At 35.9% G+C, this 24,301-nt stretch overlaps 1 protein-coding gene across 1 annotated transcript in view; it reads left to right on the top strand.

The window, feature by feature from the left end:
- KCNH7 (potassium voltage-gated channel subfamily H member 7) overlaps window positions 1-24,301 on the top strand; it is a 465,137-nt gene that overhangs the window by 323,706 nt on the left and 117,130 nt on the right. The window contains exons 4-6 of the mRNA XM_049712063.1: window positions 1,044-1,472; window positions 6,057-6,077; window positions 13,973-14,187. Of these exons, the coding sequence (XP_049568020.1) occupies window positions 1,044-1,472; window positions 6,057-6,077; window positions 13,973-14,187 (665 nt within the window). The remainder of the gene's footprint in view (window positions 1-1,043; window positions 1,473-6,056; window positions 6,078-13,972; window positions 14,188-24,301) is intronic.

The following is a 24,301-nucleotide window of genomic DNA, read 5'->3' as shown; positions in this document are numbered from 1 at the left end:
TTGCTGAGTCAAGTGAAAAGTGTATTTTTCACTTTAATAGATATCGTAGGATGACTTTCCAAAGAATTTGTAACGATTTGCATTTCTACCAGCAAAGCGTCAGAATGCTCGTCAGCTTTCTTTGCCAGCACCAGATGTTATGTTTCTTTTCTTCATTTACTACTAAATTGAAGAGTGGAAAATGATATTATCTTGTCTTAATTTGCATTTTTTACTACCAGTAAATTTATTAGCTAATATTTTCATTTTTAATATCTACCTTTTAATGTTTATATTTAGTTGCACTTCTAAGCATCAACCTGAGATATGTTTAACATTCCATGCCATATTCTTTGACACTGGAACAAAAAATAATCAGGAAAAAGAAATTCTTATGTGTACATCTTTCTCTGAAACCAAAAGCTTTTCAAGAATCCCAAACCAAAAAAAAAAAAAAGAATCCCAAACAGAATGAGGACATATGTAATTGACCCCACTTTTCCCATCCACACTTGACTAGCAATATTATCCAATACAAACCTTCTAGGTATGTCAGGCCAACGCCTTACCCCCCCCCCCATTCCCTTTCCTCCACTTCCAATGCAATTACATCCCCCTCTACCTCCACTCCAACATAATATAATACAATATAATATAATATAATCTTTCCTGTAGCTGGCCCTTTTATACAAAGTATCCATTCCTTTCTAAACTGTGCTCCAACCTTCAGTTTCCCTTTAAAAAAATGGATGGATAGTGATTTTTTTTTCAGTTTATTAAAAAAAAACCTTGCGTCATCCAAATAATGATTTTATTTAGCTGGAGTATATCTAACCATCAGAAACATGGTAAAATTATTTCACTATTTTCTTACAACTTATATGATAATTCACATTGGTCCCAGAGAAGTTTTCTACAATATACCTCATTCTGACTGTAAAATGACTTAAGTATTAATAATTTTTTACACAGTATTTAAATATGAGTCAACAAGGTTCATTTGTTTGTTTTAGGCGCTATATCCTTTGTCTTGTAACAGTGTTCTTTCCTGTTTGTATTTGTAGGGAAACTTTTTGGGTTCAAGTTCCCTGGTCTGAGAGTTCTCACTTACAGAAAGCAGTCTTTACCACAAGAAGATCCCGATGTGGTAGTGATCGATTCATCTAAGCACAGCGATGATTCCGTAGCCATGAAGCACTTTAAGTCTCCTACTAAAGAAAGCTGCAGCCCCTCGGAAGCAGATGATACAAAAGCCTTGATACAGCCCAGCAAATGTTCCCCCTTGGTGAATATATCCGGACCTCTTGACCATTCCTCTCCCAAAAGGCAATGGGACCGACTCTATCCCGACATGCTGCAGTCAAGCTCCCAGCTGACTCATTCCAGATCAAAGGAAAGCATTTGTAGTATACGGAGGGCTTCATCGGTTCAGGATATAGAAGGATTTAGTGTCCACCCCAAGAACATATTTAGAGACCGACATGCCAGTGAAGGTATGTTTGTATTTTTAAAATATGGAAACATATGTTACGGGGTAAAGAAAGGTATTTCTTATTGTGTTTAATTTTGACATTAATCTTTATACCTTTGGAGAAGAAATGTGAGTAGAGTCTATTAAAAATATGAGTTCTACATTCAGAGTTGTTACTGATTTCCTCTTTGAGCCCTAGTGAATAATTTGGTTTCTCCCGGCTTCTTCATCCTTTTCTGAGATAGAATGATGACTATTATCTGCTTACTTTATGGAGTGTTAATTAACTAATGCTTAATATAAGACCTGTTTAGGTGATGACACTATCATCTCAAGCATAATTAATTGTGCTACATTTAGTAAATAGTCAAGACCTGGGCAAAAAAGAGTAGTATGCTGTCACAGGACTATTTTATCGACCAACTCTCTCTAAAGGAAGAGGTGTATGAAATGTGATATACTGAGTGATCAGAAATCTATACACTAATTGGGAGCAGGGAAAGGATAGGTAGGGGGAAGGGGCTCAACCAAAAACAACTTGACGTGCAAAGTCAAAATTCATTTATTTCTCTCTGCCCGCTTCAAGGTCACATTCATGTATTAGCCAGTAGTGAAAGTAGGGATGCTTAAAAGGCAATGCTAAAAGCAATCCATCATGAACATGATGGATAATATTTGTTGGATATTTACATGAGTGAGGCAATGTAAGTGCTTGACACACATTGATTCTCTTATAATTCTCATAACAACAACCCTATGAGTTAGGATCTATTATTAAGCCCATTTTATAGATGAGGAAACTAAGGCTTAGATATGTTAAATAAATAATTGGTCCAAGGTTATAGAATGTCAGAGCTGGCCCTCAAACCCAGGACTGGTCTCCAGAATCCACAATCTATCCATGCAAAGCTTTTCTTCCTTCGCTCCTGCTCTATGAAACTTTGCTGCAAGGGTCTGTTGAGTCATTGAATCTTCTCTGGGGAGGTCCAGATTCAGGGTACCCATTGCATGCATACATTAGTCTCACTTTTCTACAGATTTGGGTTCTTGAGAGGCCCACTGTCCTTTCTGTGGTATTTATTCCTTCGAGATCCCATCATCATCCGTGCTGCCACTAGTTTTCTTTTTAAAACATGTATCTGATCACGGGGCTCCTTAGTGTAGGGTACTAGACAATTTTCCAACTCTCCACAGTTAGTTTTCAAGCCTCATTTCTAGCCCCTGCAAGATTTCCTCCGCTACTATATACTCAATTCTAAACCTGCACAAAATTAATTGCCTTTCCCAAAAATATATCATGCATTTTTGTGCTTCATTTCTTTGTTCTGCTGGGAATACTCTTCCTCACTTTGTCCCTCCTCACACTACTACTCATAGCCATAAGGACCCGTTTCTCCTTTCCAAACCCGAAGAATTAAATAGTTTCACACCTGAGTGTGCAAGGCAGTGTTTACATATATTATAGCATTTCTTACATTCTACATTTATTCCACATTATATGTCTTGCGTTCCTATTAGATATACAAACAAATAATGATGTCGCTGAGAGCTTCTCTAGCACAGGAGTTCTGGCATAGTTGGCTCCATGGCCTTGGTCTCCAGCACAGTTGCCTGTTTCATGGAAGGAACTCAATAAGCCTTGGTGTGACATTGAGAGGATCGTGCTCATGAATTATGTTCCAGAACTACACCATCAGGAAATAATGAGTTATCTGTTCCGTAGTACTCTGAAATTTAAACCAGTTTTAGAATTGAATCATGTGGGGATCTTTATTTAAAGGGTGCAGTGAAGTAGAGAAGGCAGAAGAGGTGAAAGAAAATGAGTTGGCAGGAAAAACTTCAAAGAGAGACAAATCAATGTCAAAGAAACAAAAAGAACAGTTTTCTGTGAGATAGATTTGATGTGGTACAAGAGCAATTAGCAAATCCACTTTAATCTCTAGTCCAAAAAAAGTCAAAGGGAAAAGGAAAATAAAATCAAGGACAATTTCCAAACTGGATCATTGTGTCAGGCTCTACAGCATCTAGTCACAGCATGCTCACTCTCTCCTGACTAAATGAAATCTCTGAAATTTGGTCTTTGAGCAATGGATCCTATGGCTGAACAACAGTAAATCCAATATGATAATTCAAATGACCAGCATATATTTTTGTTTGTTAGTCCAATTTGTGTAGTCATCTTTAGGAAGCATACTGACTTTTCAGAGATTGGCCTTATTGCCTAGAACCTGAGTTACAGTGTAATAACGTTCAGAAACAATATTAAATGATACGTATTCAGTGCATGGTACAGACTTTTAGCCTGTGTTTTGACAGTGGTGCTGAGTAGGTTAGATCAGATTTCATGATTTAACTTTATTGTTTTCAATTTTATATGGTCTCCATTTAGCACACAGTTACTGATACAATTATGGAAGAGGATGTGTTAATATTTTGGGCTTCTCGGTACAGGTCCTATTCAGGGACACTCAGTGTTGAGATCATCCTCAATTTTCTTCTCCCACCCAAGCTATGTTATTTTCAAAAAACTGTATCACTTGCTTGCAGACGCTGATGTCAATGTCTGACTACCAACAGATAAATTCAGAGGGTATTTTGTACTTCAATTTTAGCTACAAAGTCATTGATTAGCATAGGCGAACCTATAAGTCCTAAAGCTTTATAAATTAATAGACTTTAGAAACTGGGCCACTGATAAGGCAAGATGGAAAACTTTTAAACCTGATTTTAATTTTATGAATTCATGTAGCTCTTTAATAGGTTAAATCCCACATGCACCAGATTTTGAATTCAGATTGTTGTCTCTTCACTCAAGAAGAAAAATTCCCTCCTCTATAGGCTATCTTTATGGAACTTTAAGTAATTTGCAAATATATCAGTGCATAATATTTTACATTATCTTTTCATTTAATCTATATTATCAAATACCTTAGAACCATAGTTCTCAAATCATTTGTGGTGAAGGACCAGAGTATTTTTTTCTTATCCATCACATACCAACATATTTGTAAATACAGTAAAATTGCACTACAAGAAAATGAAATTTTAAAAAATAGACATACAAAATATAAACACCAATTGTTGTATTATTAAATTGAACAGACGTAAAATTACTCTGTCAAACTGCTACAAGACTCTTACTGCTTACTCTAATGTCAGCACTTACAGTGTAATTTCTGCACTTACAGTGTCAAGCACTCTTAGTGCTTACTCTAATTTCTGCACATACAGTGTCAATTTCTGCACTTACAGTGTCAACAAGCAGATCTCAGCTAGCACCAGCACACAGACCACATGCCCTGCCTCAGAATGTCAAAGCAGCATTAACTATATAATGTTACTTTGGGGCATTTGGTTTTTTGGAAACTGCAACTCTTTATATGTAATTTCCAGGTTGATGAATAGAATTATAATATTTAACTACTTGCTTGCAAGCAGTTATTACTTTACTAATGATTGTTGGCCTAGCTTCTGATGGAGATAATTAATTCTATGTAATCGAGGTCTCTTCCATTAACGCTATTTGTTTGTTATGGTCCCTCAAAGAGAGCAGAGCATTGACATGTAAGGTCACAACTTTATTTGTGCATCTCTATGTGAGGTAGTGTCTATGCTAGCAATTCAATATACTGCATTATTGAAATTCCTTCAGTTGTAAGATTTGAAACAATTATTATATATCCCAAGATTTTAAATATGAACAGCATTAGCATAAATGTCAACAAATGTGGAACAGATTTTTCAAATTTTGGATATATTTAAATGATTTTAACATGACTTCATTTACATTAAGCTTGTTTGTTTCAAAACTAGTAATGAATATTTTTTTAGTAGCATATATGCAACAAAGAGTCAGAATGCTAATCTCAGAATGAATCTGCAAACACTCCATTCTGAGATTTGACAACAAATCCATTATAATATAAACAAATTTCCTAAATTTTCTAGGTATTACACTGAGTGCATTGTGGACAACATAAATTTTTAAAGCTCACATTACCTTTAAATAGTCAAATCTTTCACTGATTTCTTATAATTACTTTTGCCTAAGAATGGCTCTTTGAGTACTATTTGGTATTTTCAAAATGTACATTGAAGAACACTTGTGGGAAGAACGGTTCATAAAATTGTGATTAATAATGCAAGTTGGTTTGTTAAAGTAAACCATTGTCTTAGAAGCATTTTTCTATTAACACACTAGGTTAAATATGAAAAACGTTACTTAACATGCAAAATGCTGTGTAGTTTTTCTTTGTAAGTGATGGCTGAAGTAACACTAAAATTGACTTCTGACAAGTTTGAAAGTTTTTGTCACAATTGCAGGCATGTGGGTATGGCTTTCTCCAAATCTGGATCTTGGAATCCATTTAAATTAAGTGAGATAAATGTTTCACATATTTGAACACAGATGCTTATGATGGCAGATATTTTTAGCATATGCATCTTACTTGGTTGAATAGTACAAAATGTTAATTTCAAAGATAAATTTTCAATCATTACATCCTGTTTTCTCTGATTGTTGTTACAGAAGTTATTCAGTACATATAACATAATTTTAGTCTTCTTTTTATATTTCTCTCTTTTTTTCCTTATGTGCTCAAAACAGACAATGGTCGCAATGTTAAAGGTAATGTATGAACTCAAATTTCATCATCTGATGCTTAGATTGCCCCTTTACTAGGCATGTTAACTTGCCTGCTGTATGCCGTGTTCAATGCAACATCATGCTGCCCTTAGTGAGCCCAGGTGCCTGGTGGAGACATCATGGCTTGATTTTGCTGGAGACATTGTTACTTTCTCAGCTGTGCCACCAATATGACTATGAACTCCTTTTTCCTGCAAGAAGTATAAGCCTAGGTTGACATTGAAGACTTCCTAAATATTTGAATAATTTGGAAAGAAGCAAATATTAAGCTAAATATATTCCGGTATAAAAGAGGCACATAAGCCTATTTCAGCCAAAAAGAAAAAAGCCTTTTTGAGTACAAGAATAAATAAAATAAGCAAAGTGCTACATGACAGCATCACTTCACTTGTTCCTCTTTTGTTTCCTTAAAACTAGTTTCACGTTCCTGGATGGCAGGGGGTATGGTTTTAAGCTTACTGTAGTAGTAAACTGTATATGCATGATAGTCATTTTCTATTTTTCTATATTACATTTCAGTCATTTTAATTGTGTCCTATATAAGTCTGAAATCACTAGCATGACCTACAGCTACTGTAGGGTAATGTTTAACTGGGCAATACCTCTGTATAAATCTGGATTTGACTAAAAATTGGAAATTCACTTCAGTTTTTCTACTCTATTATAGTAGATGCAAATAATCACAAAATATAACATATTATATTTTCATCCAGTTGAAAACTTTTGGAGCTTAGTCCTTTAACATAGGCTATGCATGCTGCTGTCGGTGTGCATATGATGACAATGACTCATTTGTGCATGTGTGTTGCATGGACACGTCTCCACCAGTAACCATCATTACTTAGAATTCACTGTTTTGGCCTCTTCTGTATGTCACTGCTGCTCCGATCACTGTGAAGTTTTGTATATTGATTTCTCAAGTGCTTCCCTAACTAACTCAGAGCTGGTGATGATTATGAATTAAGACCACTAGAAGCTAAAGATCTTTTCTGGTCAGCAGCGCAGGGTAATTTGAAAATAAGAGAAATCATGGCAGCTTCTCCCCAGCCTAACTTTATTTTGTAAGCACTTCAAAAAGGGTCTATGTAGAGGACCTCCAATTGCAGGATGGAATTTCATACACATGATTATTCTATCCTTGGCCTGTCCACTCAGATTTCTAAAAGGGAGCAAATTAGTGTCAGCTGTGGGTAGTGATTTGCATTGATATAATTCAGAACATAACCTCAAGAAACAGAATACAGACAGCTCTTGACAACTGGTCTGTGTGAAATATGACTGGCTTTAGCATTTAACAATTAGCAATAAATTATTAGACATTAATTTTCCAGTGATCTTTAAATGCAGTGAGAAATAAATCTAATTTTTCTCAATAAATAGAAAATTGAGCTTGCTAATCTTTCAAACTAGTAGTTCACATAGTTGTCTTTCAAACTACATTAATTCATTTTTTTCTTGCAAACTAATCCATTTAATCTCCAACCCTTTTTTCCTCAATCCTCCATTTTTTCTTTTTTTTTTGAATTTTATTTATTTTTAAACAGCAGGTTCTTATTAGTTATCTGTTTTATACATATTAGTGTATACATGTCAATCCCAATCTCCCAACTCATCCCACCACCACCACCCGCCCCCTGCCACTTTCCCCCCTTGGTGTCCATACGTTTGTTCTGTACATCTGTGTCTCTATTTCTGCCTTGCAAACCGGTTCATCTGTACCATTTTTCTAGATTCCACATATATGCGTTAATATACGATATTTGTTTTTCTCTTTCTGACTTACTTCACTCTGTTTGACAGTCTCTAGGTCCATCCGCGTCTCTACAGATGACCCAGTTTTGTTCCTTTTTATGGCTGAGTAATATATTCCATTGTACATATATACTACATCTTCTCTATCCATTCGTCTGTCGATGGGCATAATCCTCCATTTTTTAATAGCAATAGTCCTTGAATAAAAATGAATCATAAAAGTCAGAATTTGGGATTAGGAAATTCTAACCCATTGCAGAAAGTTTTCACATATTAATATTTATAAAGTTAAACTCCTAAATTAGATAAAACATGTGCAATTTAATAAAAATTTAATGTAAATGCACCCTCCAATGTCCTTATTATGTGTTCAGGCTCTGATTTTGAAAACTTTAAAAAATATTTAAGTGCCTGGCTCTTTGAGATTTTCACAGAGCAGTTAATATGCTAATTAGATATAGAACAATGAATTAGTGTGCTTTTTAAATTTTTGTGACCTTGTCACTAAACCACATTTAAATAAAAATTTTAAAAATAAAAAACAGGGGCTTCCCTGGTGGCGCAGTGGTTGAGAGTCCACCTGCCGATGCAGGGGACACGGGTTCGTGCCCCAGTCTGGGAGGATCCCACATGCCGCGGAGCGGCTGGGCCCGTGGGCCATGGCCGCTGAGCCTGCGCGTCTTCTTACAAGAGTGAGAGGCCCGTGTAACACAATAATAATAATAATAAATTTCTACACTTCTTTGTATGCAAATACATAATTACAGTTTTTTCAGTATCTAACTCAACCAAAAATAATTTCTTTAACAAAATAAAATAAATGATTTAGAAATGCGCTTGGAAGGTCTTCAATATCATCCACTGCAGTTTATTCCCCTCAGGCAAGAGTATTGGCTAAATCTCTTGCACAGGTGGTAGAAGCATCTTTATCTCTAGAGGATCCCATTCTTTAACTTTCTTGGAAAATCTATTTTACTGCCTATTATACAAAGAGCTAACTCAAATCCTTCTTGCTGAAATGTAATTTTTTTCCCCTTCATCTATACTGAGTGGACAGAGATACTAGCCAGTTACTTCTATTCTTGATGTAACATCACAGTATAAAAACAGCAAATTGGTACTCAAGCTTTTCTGCTAAAATGGAATAATTTCCATTTTACCTCCTTTCTTAAGATCAATTTTGTTTTCCTTTAATAATTCCCTTAGCACTCTGACTCTTTAAAATAAGACTTCAGAGTTCCAAAATTGTAACCCATTATCAAAGAGTGAAAAAGTTAATTCAGATAAATTGCATATGCTATTTATATGTATGTGTGAGTGTGTGCATCACTTCTGAAACAATTTCTCTAACATGTGGGAGGCAAACTTAATCCTAGTGGTTTTTCTGTTTATTCTGTCTTCCAAGTCATCATAAAAATTAACCCCACTTACCCTTATTAGTAAGTAAGTCATTAAAATAATTTTACCCTTCTATTGCATCCACCTCTTCATTATCCCAAGTAACTCTGTATCCCACTGACAATGATATGTTCAGTTTCCAACTTGTCTGTGAATCTGGCATATGAGTCAGAAACAAAACTACCCCCAAGATTTCTCTAGCTACAAAACCTAACAGACACACAAAGGAAATCAACAGATCTGATACAACTTGTATCTCATATGCTGCATTGGCCATACCAAGTATTTGTGATCTTATAAGAATTTGCAAATTGATTTTCAGTCATGACAGTTTTCTTCTATAAAGTATATGTTATGCACTGAAACAAACAATATGGATATTGAGTATAAATAATTTGGTGACTAATTCTTATATATTTTTTAATGTTAAACTGGTTACCTTATGCTTATTGACAGTGATCTTTTATAAAATCCAATTAATGAACACTGCATTCGCATTTTCTTTGATGTTAAGCCACTTCAGCAATTTAGGTTTTATTAAACTTTAGCCAGATAAACTCATGCTGTAAGGTATATTGTATAAAGACCTGATGATTTGAAAACAACCTTAATCTTTTTGGTTTCTTTCCCTCCTGTCCCATTTGGCTCTCAAGAGCAATAATCTTTATTTATTTATGTATTTTTTAACATTATTATTTTTAAAAATTTATCAGATGTCCTTAGCTATATTTCCAGCACCATCTTAAGGAGGATATATTCTCCTTTAGCATCTTGTAACTCATGATAAATTGAAATAACCTTATCATAAAAATTTTAAATACGTTTAATCTAAAATTCTTCCTAGATGTTGCTTTAGCCTCTAGCTTAATCTTTAAATGCAGTATATTTCTTTGTAGCTAGAACCTGGCTTATTTTATATTTACTCAGACACTTGTAATATATTAGAGCTTTATCCAGCTGTTGGTTTAGTCTTCTTGGTCACCTGTTTTCCATCTCCTACTAGTATATTAGAAAATTTAATCTGGTCATCCATTCTGCAAATGTTTCTCTGAAGAATATCAAGTCCTCCTAAAAACTTTTGAGCTTTACATTCTTTTCTATTGAATCTACTACTTCCCTTTATTTCTGCCCATTTATTTTCTTTAAATTCATTTACTTTGTTTTTCAGGTTATCTTCCTTTCTTTCTTTAGAATTTTAAATGCCATCTGTTTATGATCACACTCAGGGAGGCTGCCTTTCACCTTTAAGTCCTCAACCAAGGCCTTTCTGAATATAGACCTAGGAGATAGGAAACCCTGCATTCTAATTTCTGGTCCTTGATTCTTATTCCATTTTGGCCTCCTATTGTGTCTGCTTGGGCTTACAACTGGTAAAATGAGGATATTACTAATACGTTTCTTAATTAAAGTGTAGGAAATTATTTTGATAAGAGTTTAGACAGATTTCAGAGAAACCTAAGCTGACACTGATTATCTTGCAGACACTAACAGACCCCAGCATGTAAACATCTGCTTCAAAATCAGTGGAAAATAGCATAATGATTTTTATTATACAAGATGAAATAGATTTTGAATGCCTTATCTAAGCATGCATGAATTATTTTAAGCAGTATTTTAAGTTCTGCTGAATTCTTTAAATGCCTAGATTTAACATTAAAAAAAAACAGAATAGAGTAACAGTTTAGAAAGGTTTTCCACTAGTAAGTAAGAGAAGCTAAAACACAGATTGCAATAAAGTAATATTCTGAGGCCAAATCTTAGTGTGATGTGTATTGGCCACTGGTTTCTCAGCCCTATCAGACTAATGTCCCCTCGTTTCAACTTTTTGTTATACTCATTTTACTATCCTGAAATGACGTTCAGAGATGATTTAACCTATTTCTAAAAGTTCAACATTATTCCTTAACTTTAATTTAAAGGAGGAGTTAAAAGGAAAGTAGTTTATAATAAAATATTTCTCTCAATATGTTAATGTTCAAATATAACTATACTAGAAAACATAATGTGATTATAAGAAATAAGAAAAAAATTTGGTTTTAAGAACATTAAAGACATATAAAACAATCCACATAAGTACTGGCTAAAATGATAGAGCAGGAGTACTGAGGGATAACCAAGTAAAAACCACTATTGGAATAAATAATGACAGATCGGACTTATTTATATATAAATTTTTAAAATAGTAAATAATCAAAATTAAATTAGGAATAAAGCCAGAATCAGCTGGGGAGAAAGTGAGAAAGTATGATATCCACAAAAATGAACTGGCCCTTGGTTTTAAGTTTAATGTCAAAATGATTCCCTATGGGATAACATGCAATGCAATAGTAATGCATTGCACAGGAGAAAGAAATCCCACTAAACATCAGGATGTATATTTATCCTCCAATGCTTAAAAAAGACCTTGCAGACCATACGCCTTCAGAAGCAATGGGAACTAGAAGATGGATTAGAAGAAGAAATGGCAATCAAGACATTATAGAGAACACAGACATAAAGAACAAACTAGTGGTTACCAGTGGGCAAAAGGAAAGGGGGAAGGGGCACGATAGGGGTATGGGATTAAGCGATACAAACTACTTTGTATAAAATAAATAAGCAACAAGGATATATTGTGCAGCAAAGGGAAATAGAGCCATTATTTTGTAGTATGGAGTATAATTTATAAAAATATTGAATCACTATGTTGCATACCTGAAACTAATCTAGTATTGTAAACTGACTATACTTCAATAAAAAAGACATTATGGAGACATTGTGGCAGATCTCTAGGGAGTTCTTAAATCATTCCAGGTGTTTATTTTTTACCTAAAAATTAACATAGGCTTCTTTTTGTTGTATCATACATCATTTTACATATATAGGAGATCAATAATATAAAATATTTTAGCAGAAATTTTATTAATGATTTGAGGTGTGATTCCTATAATTGTCTGCAAATTTAATAATATTTTGTTCCAACATTGTTTTAAAAAGATTCAAATATCTTCATTTATATGTTTGCATGTGACAGCTACAAACACAGACTGTAACCTGAAGTCTGAAATTTTGTACTGGCAACTCAAATAACACAAGTAGTGTATCTCCAAGTGATTTGGTTTTCCAAAATGGTGAACAACTTTTGGTAAAGTTATGAACAAAAAAAAGTAAAAATCTTCATTCTATATGGCAGTTGTAGCTCTGAAAGTTTCAGTGTATATTAAAATATGTGAAACAAGTTCAAGGCTCAGATCATTATAAATAGGCTTTTCACCTACATGAATGCCCGTTGGGACATCTGGGTCAATTTTTCATGGTGAGAGAATAGACACCTCCCATCACTGTAACAAACAAAAATTCCCCCACAGATGCCTCTAGGGTGAAGTACTGTTACAGTGTGAAAAGTATGCTTAAGGGTTTGAAATACAATTTAAGTATATACCTGAGCTCAGTGTTATATAATTTCATGTCAATATCCCTGTGTGCAGTAAAGTCACCTAAGCAGTGAAAATATGACATTAGAGTTGGGAAAAAGACAATATCTAAGAAATCTGAAGTCCTAGAATATTTTACAAATTTAAATATTAAGATATAGGCTGGGAATGTAGCCATAGAATGATACAAGAAAGGAGAAACTCTTTGGAGCATTTCTTGACTCTCTATAAGCAACAGACAATAGGTTCATCTCAAAAGAATATGTAGCTGGTCAGTGTACTTATCCTCAACTAAGGGGCCCAGGGTCTTGGCACAGTGCCAGATTGTCTTCGTAAGAAAGGAATGTGAGAAGTGACTAGCGTTGGTCAAAGAGTCCAAATTTCCAGGAATAAGATCTGGGTATCTAATGTATAGCATGGTTAAAAAAAAAAAAAGATGTAACCAGGTGCTGCCAACCCCAGACAAGTCTTATTTACCCAACTATGGTCACTTCAATTTTAAGTTATGTTTGCCAAAGCATTCTTCTGCTATGTTTTTTTTCCCCCTCAAAAAGTGGTCAGCCTTAAATCTAAATAAAAGGGAAAAAAAGAAAAGAAAGGAAAGATTTAAAACTCTCCCATAGGAGCCAAATTTTTCAATATAGTCCACATAACACACACACACGCGCGCACACACACACACACACACACACACACACACACACACACACCCATACACATAAATGACATTTGTCCTTCTCATTGTTACCTGAAATTCCTGTCTGGACTTAACTCTCAGAATCTCTGGGAAGCATCTCATACATGTAATAGAAGCATATGAAGAACACAACTGGCTTGTCACTTGTTATGGCACAGAGAAGGGAGTAATACGAATTGGAGCAGGCTAGACAGCCATTCAGAAGTTTCATGGCCAACATGATTTTAACCTTCCTTGAATAATTCCTAAATTATAAAAGTCCTTCCGTGAATAATTCTTAAATTATAAAAAAAGAAATTCTTGAGAAACTTTGAAAGTAGAATTTAGCCAATAATAGGGAGTAGAGTTCGTTCTTTTATTCCAGCCTTTAATGAAAGAAGCCAGTTAACAGCTAAAGCTGTCATCTGCTCTCTGGGTGCACACCTAGGGCACCATCTTATCCTTGGATACTCACATGCCTCTCCATATATCAGATGGTGAACAGGTATCAGCCAGCTGCATTTAGTCACATCTGAATCAGGGTCACAATGGTCATGGATTACTAACAGGTCATTCAAGACCATCTCTTTCTTAATTTTTCCTGATATTGCTTTTACAAATACTTTCCAATTTTTTAGGGCCTTTTAATCATATCAAGTCAAGCCTCCTGGGATCCACGTCGGATTCAAACCTCAACAAATACAGCACCATTAACAAGATTCCACAGCTCACTCTGAATTTTTCAGATGTCAAAACTGAAAAAAAGAACACATCCCCTCCTTCTTCAGATAAAACCATTATTGCACCCAAAGTTAAAGATCGAACACACAATGTGACAGAGAAAGTTACCCAGGTAGGACACGATTTTACTATCAATTTTAACTGTTTTTAAAGTTATTTTCTGCACCATAAAACTCATTCCTTTTCCTATGAATGAATATTAAGAGAGGTAAGCCATTTATTTGCACTCCAATTTCTCAGAAGTTGGGTGACCCTCTAATGTAATAGATAAATAAAACTACAGACTATGATTTTATCTATTGCAAGACTAAGCAAAAATGGGCTGGCTTGGTTTTCTTGTTCCTTTTGTTGCAGAAGTGGTTAACCAGCTATTCATCATGTTTGGGCATTTATTGTTTTGCTGCCAACTCTTGCATTATTAAAGCATGTGTTTTTTTTTAATATAATGGATGTGTCTATCGAAGGTTTAGGCAACTAATTGGGATTTACTCTTAACTGTGGCCCTCTTTTTGCACTTACACTACTAAGTAGAGTCAGGTATAAGTCAGTGGAATTGGGGAAAAGAACTGTCTGAGTTGATGAAAAGTCAGAGTGAAACAATATATTTCACAGGAACAATATTTTATTGTTTTTTAAAAAAAATATTGCAAGTTGAACTAAGGTAAAAAGGTACTGTCTAGCAAGAGTCCTGTTTTAAAGAATAAAGAAAAATGATTTGTATTTATTATATCAAAATACCAACCTAAGCAGTACCCAGCTTTTGCTTACAATGCACTTACATTGTTGGGAATTCATGAGTCTAAAATTTGTGCCAAGTAAACAGTTTTTGTTTTTTTACAAACAATTTAACCTGGTATATTTGCTTAGCAAATCTTTTTATAAACAGTCACAATATAAAGATAAACTTGACCCCAATCTCTATCCCAAGCATTTAAGATTTTACATTAATATAGTTTTTTGTAATTGTAATCACTACAAACAACACTATAGTAGTTTGTAAATAATGTCTTAAATGTGAGCTAAAATAGCTATGTAAAGACCATGAGTCAGTTGTAAATAGACCTGAGTAGTCTCTATTTATTTGAGATGAGAGATTATACATGCCATACTCAAATATATATTTTGATATTTATGTAGTAATTAGGCTTTCTACCCTTGGCATTTTGTTTTTCTCAACTTATACTTAGTAAACTGGGCCCAACAGTGATAAATGAATAGTCTACTGTTATTTGTGTTGTACTGACACCGTTTTGATAGCTTTGAATTTTACTTGCAATTAACTCAAAAAATATATTATTTGTAGACCATAATCATCATATGGATATATAGAAAGAGATTTTAGAAATTGAACAGTAGGCTGGTTGCAGATATTAGGGTCAGGGTCCTGCCAGTAGCGTAAGTGAGTAAAGTAGTCATGGTAGCACAGCAGGCATGGTAGGGGCTACAGGGACTTACAGAGCCCAGAGTCCCTCCTGAGCAGATGGCTGCCACTCATCTCCAGCTAACTGTGGTCATGCAAGAATGCATGACCAATGTTTTCAAATCTTCCAGTTTTAAAAAGAATCTAGAAATCCAGAATTTAAGATAAACTCTTTATTTCTAAAAGTTGGCAAACTAATTCAAAATGCTTTTATAGGCCAAACAAAACATACCTAAGGCCTGTGGGCAGCCAAGTTTGATCTTTGCAAAGTTTTCATGAGCTTGGTTCACTACAGGGCCTACCTTATCCTGCCACCTTCAGCAGGTCCACTGTGCCAGGAGGAGATGAATGTACACATGGATCGGAGGTGGCACCTCTACTGGGACTTTCTGAGCCTGGTGAGAGGAAACATTTATACCAATAGCGCTAATGAAATCGTGGTGTTAAAGAATACAGGAACACAGGTCGAGGGAAAGTAATTATACTTTAAGGGAGGAAATTTCAGAGAAGAAAAACAGATGAGATGGGACATTTAAGATGGATCCAGAAGGTTACTTATCAAACTGGGTAGTGAGTGATGTTTAAAAGCGTAACTCAGAGTCGCATGCTCTTGTGCTTTAATTCTGGCTAAGTCATTTATTGTGACATGGAGGCAAGTTTTAGTGATGACAAAACTTATTTCTCAGTGTTGATATAAGAATTAAATAGAATGATGTGTGGAAAGTGTTCATCAAGGTGCTATGTACATGGCAAGCAACATCAACCATTATTGTGTTTATTAATGTTCTTGTATGACTTCTCCTGGCCCTCTGCACTATCACTGCAGGATCCTTTTATCTACACCCTGCCACGACCTAGTAAAACACCTGGCAGAGTAGAGTTCATGAACGTTTACTGAAGGAAGGAAGGCAAGAGAAGTTGACCAAGCAGACAAGGGAAGGGGTGAGAATCCCAGGTAGAGGAAACAGCAAGAACAAAGTTGTAGAGGCACAAAAGTCCAAGTGCCTTCTCCTAACAGTAGGTTCTTGAGCCAGGGAGTTGCTAGGTTGGGCAGGGGCTTGTTACAGATTGGGGAGCTGCTGGAACTTTCCCCTCTGGATGGTTCTTCAATACCTTTCTCCTCAAGTGCCTTGGGGGTTTGAGTAAAATGCAACAGCTGCCATCAAAAGGTGAGCATTCTTTTAAGGTCTCATGCTTTCTCTTTAAAATCCTGTGACTTTCATAGTTAGCTCCATAACATTACAATACTTGTTTTAACATTGAAAAAAATGTTTAAAACTGTTACTTACCACTGAGGGACACTGAGGTCCACAACAAAGCCCCATAGTTTTCCTACAGTTTCTTATACTTCACCCAAGTCATCATGGAGTGCCCCTCCCCACAGCCTCCCAACTACCCCAGGCTGAGGAGCAGGCAAAAAACCTTTCGAAGGTGGGCTTCCCTGGTGGCGCAGTGGTTGAGAGTCCGCATGCCGATGCAGGGGACGCGGGTTCGTGCCCCGGTCCGGGACGATCCCACATGCCGTGGAGCGGCTGGGCCCGTGAGCCATGGCTGCTGAGCCTGCGCGTCCGGAGCCTGTGCTCCGCAACGGGAGAGGCCACAAAACTTTTTTTTTTTTTTCACTTTTTTTTTAACAATGTACAAGATACAGTGATAGGAAGGAGATTCTGGAGACAGAACACTTAAGTAGCTATGGTTCTGGCCAGAAATGATGAGGGACTGGAAAAAAATTGAGACTGAAAATTAGAAAGAAGGGGATATGTAGGCTCGCTCTATCTTCTTTTTAGGCCCCCTTTAGCTCTTAGTAGCAAAGCTTCCAGTTGTCAACATGTCAAACCAAACAAGGTGGAGATCAAATACTGAGACATTCCTCCTGCAAACGTAGCCTCTGGAAATTTTTTTAAGCACTTGAAAGCAGAGCGAGCCTATAACTATTTTCTCATTTAGTGTTTGTGAAGTTTCCTGATTGTAGCTATCTCTGGAACCCCCATATTCACAACATATAGTATCACTTGCCTCCTAGTCTCTAGAAATAATTTTGTAGTGACTCAGAAACTTTACTATTACCTTTGTTAGGACTACATGGAAATCCTCCTTGTCAAGATATTCTCAACGTATTTGCTGTAGGCAGCCAGCAGTATTTCCGTTATCTAATGTTCTAATATGTTTTATTCCCTTGATGGACTTGTATGGTAATCCTTTTTTCAAAAGATATCAGGGCTTTGTTCATCAGTCATTCAATAAGGATTTTTAAACACTCCTCTGAGCACAAACAATAGAGCAGACATCAAGAAAAAAAAAGGCATAAATGAAAGAAACAGTTCATCTCTGTTCATTGTTATACTCTCTCACCATTTGGATCTTATCTCTGTTGTACTTTGGCTAATTATTAATTAGCCAGTTAGTTGTTTGCCTCCCCAGCTAGATTGAGTTTATTGAGCAGGGACCATGTTGCTCTCCATTCATCTATTCATTCATTCATGCATCTGTGTATTTTTTTATTCACTCAACAAGCATTTATTGAGAGCTAGTATGTACAGTGTTAGGTTCCGGGAATTCATATTAAAAGGCAAATTCTCTGCCTCCAAGAAGTGATGGAGACAGACAAGTTCGGTACATAGGCATTGTAATGCAATGTGAAGTATTACACTATAGGTAAACTCAGAGAGCAGAGAGTGCTGGGAGAGGAAACATTGCCTATATTGGGAGGTTGGGGTGGTGATGAATTTAGATGAATTCTTAGATGAATTTTGAAACTTGAGAATTTTCTGAGATTGTGTGTTAGAATCTGGAGTGGGGCACATTTGGGAAACTGTGAATACCAATGGATGAATGAAGCATGAGGTGTTTGTATTACTAGAGCCTAACGTAAGACACAGCACCTAAGAATCTTAAAAGATTCAGAAATGCACCACCAAAGGTGTTGGAGAGAATTAAGCGAGAGTAAATCTGTGGGTAAAAAATTCCCAAGGCAAGTGCTTGCCTTCCAAACTCTTCCCTCAAGCAAGATTCTCATTCTTGCTGTTGTTTTAGGTCCAAAGATTCCTTTTAGTGGCTGGTCTGAGAGGCCAAACTTCTGCATGCATCAGTTCTTTATGTCATATTCCACCTGACCTTCTCTATTCATTGAAGGAAGTAGAAAATAACTCTCAGAGGATGTGGGTTTTTTCTTCCTTAACTACAATCCACCTGGTACAGGCAAATGTGTAGTAGGGTCCACTTTGGGGAAGTGGGGCCTTGGTTGGATAATTACTACCAAATTCCAGTGGAGTGATGGAGAGAAAACAATGAATTGGAAGAAATGTGTGGGTGAAGAGCAAAGATCTGCTTTCACCATGCGATTGCATTTCTCAGTAAAGGATCAAATTCTTGGCTGTATCTGCCCCCTTTTAAATAAAAGTAAACCAAACTTTTACACTCTCATATCATTTCATTATTTTTGAGGCTAGTTCTAGTTCAGATGTTATGCTGAGCTTTAGGATAAAATGTATCATTTTGTTGTCACATTCAGCTCTTACAAATTTTGTACTAGATCACTCTCCCTAGACAGGCATAAGAATGTCAGAAGGTTTAAGAAGATGGCATTGTGGGTTTCAAATCTTTATTGGCCAGTCACATAAGGCTCTATCAGTCAGTGCTGTAACAGAATGCAAGTAATAGAAGCCTGAGTGAAACCACTTTAAGCAAAAAATGAAAGGAGGAGGGTCAGCTTATAGGGTCACATAACCGAAAAGTGCAGGGGCAGATCTGCTTTGGGCCACAGCTACATTCATTGTTTGAACAGCTGATGACATTCTCTCCTCTCAGCCTTGCTTTCTTCTGTATTGACTTCATGCTACATCTGATGGAAGCAAGGTCCTTAGACTCTTCTGTCTTAGCTAATACTCACAGTTGGTGATCTGATGGGAAAGGCTTTCTCTCCACCAGTGTCCATATCAATTCCCGAGATAGTGGACTCTGATTGGCCAACCTGAGTCCTGTGCTCAGCCTTGTGGTGGAAGAAGTATAGCCCTTGACTGCGGACCACACCAGAAAAAAGCAGCGGGGAAGGAAGGGCTCTAAGGAAAGAAAACAAAACAACAGTGGCCCATTGTGTAGATGAAGATAAGAATTCAGACTAACAGCATCTCACACACACACACACACACACACACACACACACACAAAATAAATGCACATTATATGCTGGGTAGGCTCTAGAGACACAGAAGTATAAAACCTAGTACCAGTACTCAAGGGGTTATAAACTACTTGGAGAAAAATATTACAGCAACATATAATAATAGCATTTGCAAATGCTAATATAATAAGTACTACAAGATCATATTATGAAACTAAAGGTAGTTTGAGTGTCCTTTATATACAGTACTGGCCAAATTATGAGCAAATAGTTCCGCAACTTATTATTTTACTACTTAAAAGAAATGTCTAGTGAACTTAATAGAAACCCATATTGTGGTCATCAGAAAGACATATGATGAAGAAAAGAATTACTACTAGTCCACAACTATAGTTTTCTTATAGCTTTACTAAGGAGAATACTCAAAATAATTAGTTTCAGGAGTAATCACTAAGAGACTTAGGTCACAAGAGAGAAATTTCTGAATGTTTAAAAGGCCATATAATTTTGAAATCTACATAGAACCTTAAACCTAAAATAAATTCCCATTATCTGGGTTTTATTTAAGTATATTATTGGCGTGAAAATAGAATTATGATAGATTTAATAATAGGTGACACTGATTGAGCATTTACTCTATGCCAGGCTCTATGCTAAGTGGTTTAACAGATTATCAGTTTTAATCCACATAACACTCCTGTGAGTTGGTACTATTATTATCATCTCTAGTTCATAGAAGAGGAATCAAGCTTAGGAAGAAGGAAGCAACTTACCTAGGTCACACAATAGATGGTGAAAGTGGGCTTCAGACCGAGATCATCTGACTCGAAGAGTGAAGATCTTAATCTCTAAAGTACATCCTCTTTAATTCTGTTTTGTTTTCTTATCTGTCCCCTAAATCTACTCAGAAGTTAGCATGGCATTGGGAAATACCTGTAACATTTGGCTGTATGGCAAAATATCCTAATCTAAATGTTTACTAGTAACTGATTAGAGAAGTGAGTCTACAGAAATAAGGAAGAGAATGTGGTATATTTTCTCTAAAACTCCTCAAACTCTGCAAAAAGCAGCTGAATAAAACCATCATTCAGGATGCATTATCTCTTGTTTAAGTTCATATCCCATTTTTCTTTTTTTTTTGTTTAACATCTTTATTGGAGTATAATTTCTTTACAATGGTGTGTTAGTTTCTGCTTTATGACAAAGTGAATCAGCTATACATATACATGTATCCTCATATCTCTTCCTCTTGTGTCTCCCTCCCACCCTCCTTATAACACATCACTAGGTGGTCACAAAGCACCGAGCTGATCTCCCTGTACTATGCAGCTGTGCTTTACACTAGCTATCTATTTGACATTTGGTAGTGTATATAAATCCATGCCACTCTCTCACTTCGTCCCAGCTTACCTTTCCCCCTCCCCATGTCCATTCTCTACGTCTGCATCTTTATTCCTGTCCTGCCCCTAGGTTCTTCAGAAACTTTTTTTTTTTTTAGATTCCATATATGTGTGTTAGCATACGGTATGTGTTTTTCTTTTTCTGACTTACTTCACTCTGTATGACAGACTCTAGGTCCATCCACCTCACTCCAAATAACTCAATATCGTTTCTTTTTATGGCTAATATTCCATTGTATATATGTGCTACGTCTTCTTTACGCATTTATCTGTTGATGGACACTTAGGTTGCTTCCATGTCCTGGCTACTGTAAATAGAGATCAGTGAACATTGTGGTACATGACTCTTTTTGAATTATGATTTTCTCAGGGTATATGCCCAGTAGTGAGATTGCTGGGTCGTATGGTAGTTCTATTTTTAGTTTTTTAAGGAACCTCCGTACTGTTCTCCATAGTGGCTATATCAATTTACATTCCCACCAACAGTGCAAGAGGGTTCTCTTTTCTCCACACCCTCTCCAGCATTTATTGTTTGTAGATTTTTTATGATGACCATTCTGACTGGCGTGAGGTGATACCTCACTGTAGTTCTGATTTGCATTTCTCTAATGATTAGTGATGTTGAGCATCCTTTCATGTGTTTGTTGGCAATCTGTATATCTTTGGAGAAATGTTTATTTAGGTCTTCTGCCCATTTTTGGATTGGGTTGTTTGTTTTTTTTGATATTGAGCTGCATGTGCTGCTTATAAATTTTGGAGATTAATCCTTTGTCCGTTGCTTCGTTTGCAAATATTTACTCCCATTCTGAGGGTTGTCTTTTCATCTTGTTTATGGTTTCCTTTGCTGTGCAAAAGCTTTTGAGTTTCATTAGGTCCCATTTCTTTATTTTTGTTTTTATTTCCATTTCTCTATGAGGTGGGTCAAAAAGGATCTTGCTGCTGTGATTAATGTCATAGAGTGTTCTGCCTGTGTTTTGCTCTCAGAGTTTTATAAGGTCTGGCCTTACATTTAGGTCTTTAATCCATTTTGGTTTATTTTTGTGTATGGTGTTAGGGAGTGTTCTGATTTCATTCTTTTACATGTAGCTGTCCAGATTTCCCAGCACCACTTATTGAAGAGGCTGTCTTTTCTCCATTGTATATTCTTCCTTCCTTTTTCAAAAATAAGGTGACCATAGGTGTGTGGGTTTATCTCTGGGCTTTCTATACTGTTCCATTGATTTGTATTTCTGTTTTTGTGCCAGTACCATACTGTCTTGATTACTGTAGCTTTGTAGTATAGTCAGAAGTCCTGGAGCCTGATTCCTCCAGCTCTGTTTTTCTTTCACCAGATTGCTTTGGCTATTCAGGGTCTTTTGTGTTTCCATACAAAGTGAAATTTTCTGTTCTAGTTCTGTGAAAAATGCCATTGGTAGTTTGATAGGGATTGCAATGAATCTGTACATTGCTTTGGGTACAATAGTCATTTTCACAATGTGGATTCGTCCTATCCAACACCATGGTATATCTCTCCATCTCTTTGTGCCATCTTTAATTTCTTTCATCATGGCTTATAGTTTTCTGCATACAGGTCTTTTGTCTCCTTAGGTAGGTGTATTCCTAGGTATTTATTCTTTTTGCTGCAATGATAAATGGGAGCGTTTCCTTAATTTCTCTTTCAGATTTTTCATCATTAGTGTACAGGAATGCAAGAGATTTCTGTGCATTAATTTTGTATCCTGCTACTTTACCACATTCATTGATTAGCTCTAGTAGTTTTCTGGTAGCATCTTTAGGATACTCTATGTATAGTATCATCTCATCTGCACTGACAGCTTTACTTCTTCTTTTCCAATTTGGATTGCTTTTATTTCTTTTTCATCTCTGATTGCTGTGGCTAAAACTTCCAAAACTATATTGAACAATAGTGGTGAGAGTGGACAACGTTGTCTTGTTCCTGATCTTGGAGGAAATGGTTTCAGTTTTTCACCATTGGGAACAATGTTGACTGTGGGTTTGTCATATATGGCCTTTATTATGTTGAGGTAAATACCCTCTATGCCTACTTTCTGGAGGATTTTTATCATAAATGGGTGTTCAATTTTGTCGAAAGCTTTTTCTGCATCTATTAAGATGATCATATGGTTTTTATCCTTCAGTTTGTTGTATGGTCTATCACATTGATTGATTTGAATATATTGAAGAATCCTTTCATTCCTGGGGTAAACTCCACTTGATCATGGTATATGCTCCTTTCAATGTGCTGTTGGATTCTGTTTGCTAATATTTTGTTGAGGATTTTTGCATCTATGTTCATCAGTGATATTGGCCTCTAGTTTTCTTTCATGGTGACATCTTTGTCTGGTTTTGGTATCAGGGTGATGGTGACCTCGTAGAATGAGTTTGGGAGTGTTTCTCCCTCTGCTTTATTTTGAAAGAGTTTGAGAATGATAGGTGTTAGCTCTTCTCTAAATGTTTGATAGAATTCACCTGTGAAGCCATCTGGTCCTGGGCTTTTGTTTGTTGGAAGATTTTTAATCACAGTCTCAATTTCAGTGCTTTTGATTGTCTGTTCATATTTTCTATTTCTTCCTGGTTCAGTCTTGGAAAGTTGTGGTTTTCTAAGAATTTGTCCATTTCTTCCAGGTTGTCCATTTTATTGGCATATAGTTGCTTGTAGTAATCCCTTATGATCCTTTGTATTTCTGCAGTGTCAGTTGTTACTTCTCCTTTTTCATTTCTAATTCTATTGATTTGAGTCTTCTCCCTTTTCTTCTTGATTAGTCTAGTAATGGTTTATCAACTTTGTTTATCTTCTCAAAGAACCAGGTTTTAGTTTTATTGATCTTTGCTGTTGTTTCCTTCATTTCTTTTTCATTTATTTCTGCTCTGATTTTTATGATTTCTTTCCTTCTGCTAACTTTGTGATTTTTTTGTTCTTCTTTCTCTGATTGCTTTAGGTGTAAAGTTAGGTTGTTTATTTGAGGTGTTTCTTGTTTCTTGAGGTAGGATTGTATTGCTATAAACTTCCCTCCCAGAACTGCTTTTGCTGCATCCCATAAGTTTTGGGTCATCGTGTTTTCATTGTCATTTGTTTCTAGGTATTTTTTGATTTCCTCTTTGATTTCTTCAGTGATCTCTTGGTTATTTAGTAGTGTATTGTTTACCCTCCATGTGTTTGTATTTTTTACAGTTTTTTTTTTTCCTTTAATTGTTATCTAGTCTTACAGCATTGTGGTCAGAAAAGATAGTGGATATGATTTCAATTTTCTTAAATTTCAATTTTCTTAAATTTTCTTAAATTTCT

Source organism: Orcinus orca, chromosome 7 (assembly GCF_937001465.1).
Source record: "Orcinus orca chromosome 7, mOrcOrc1.1, whole genome shotgun sequence".
Classification (NCBI taxonomy): domain Eukaryota; kingdom Metazoa; phylum Chordata; class Mammalia; order Artiodactyla; family Delphinidae; genus Orcinus; species Orcinus orca.
The sequence above is the reverse complement of the archived record's forward strand: the minus strand, read 5'-3'. Positions and strand labels throughout refer to the sequence as shown.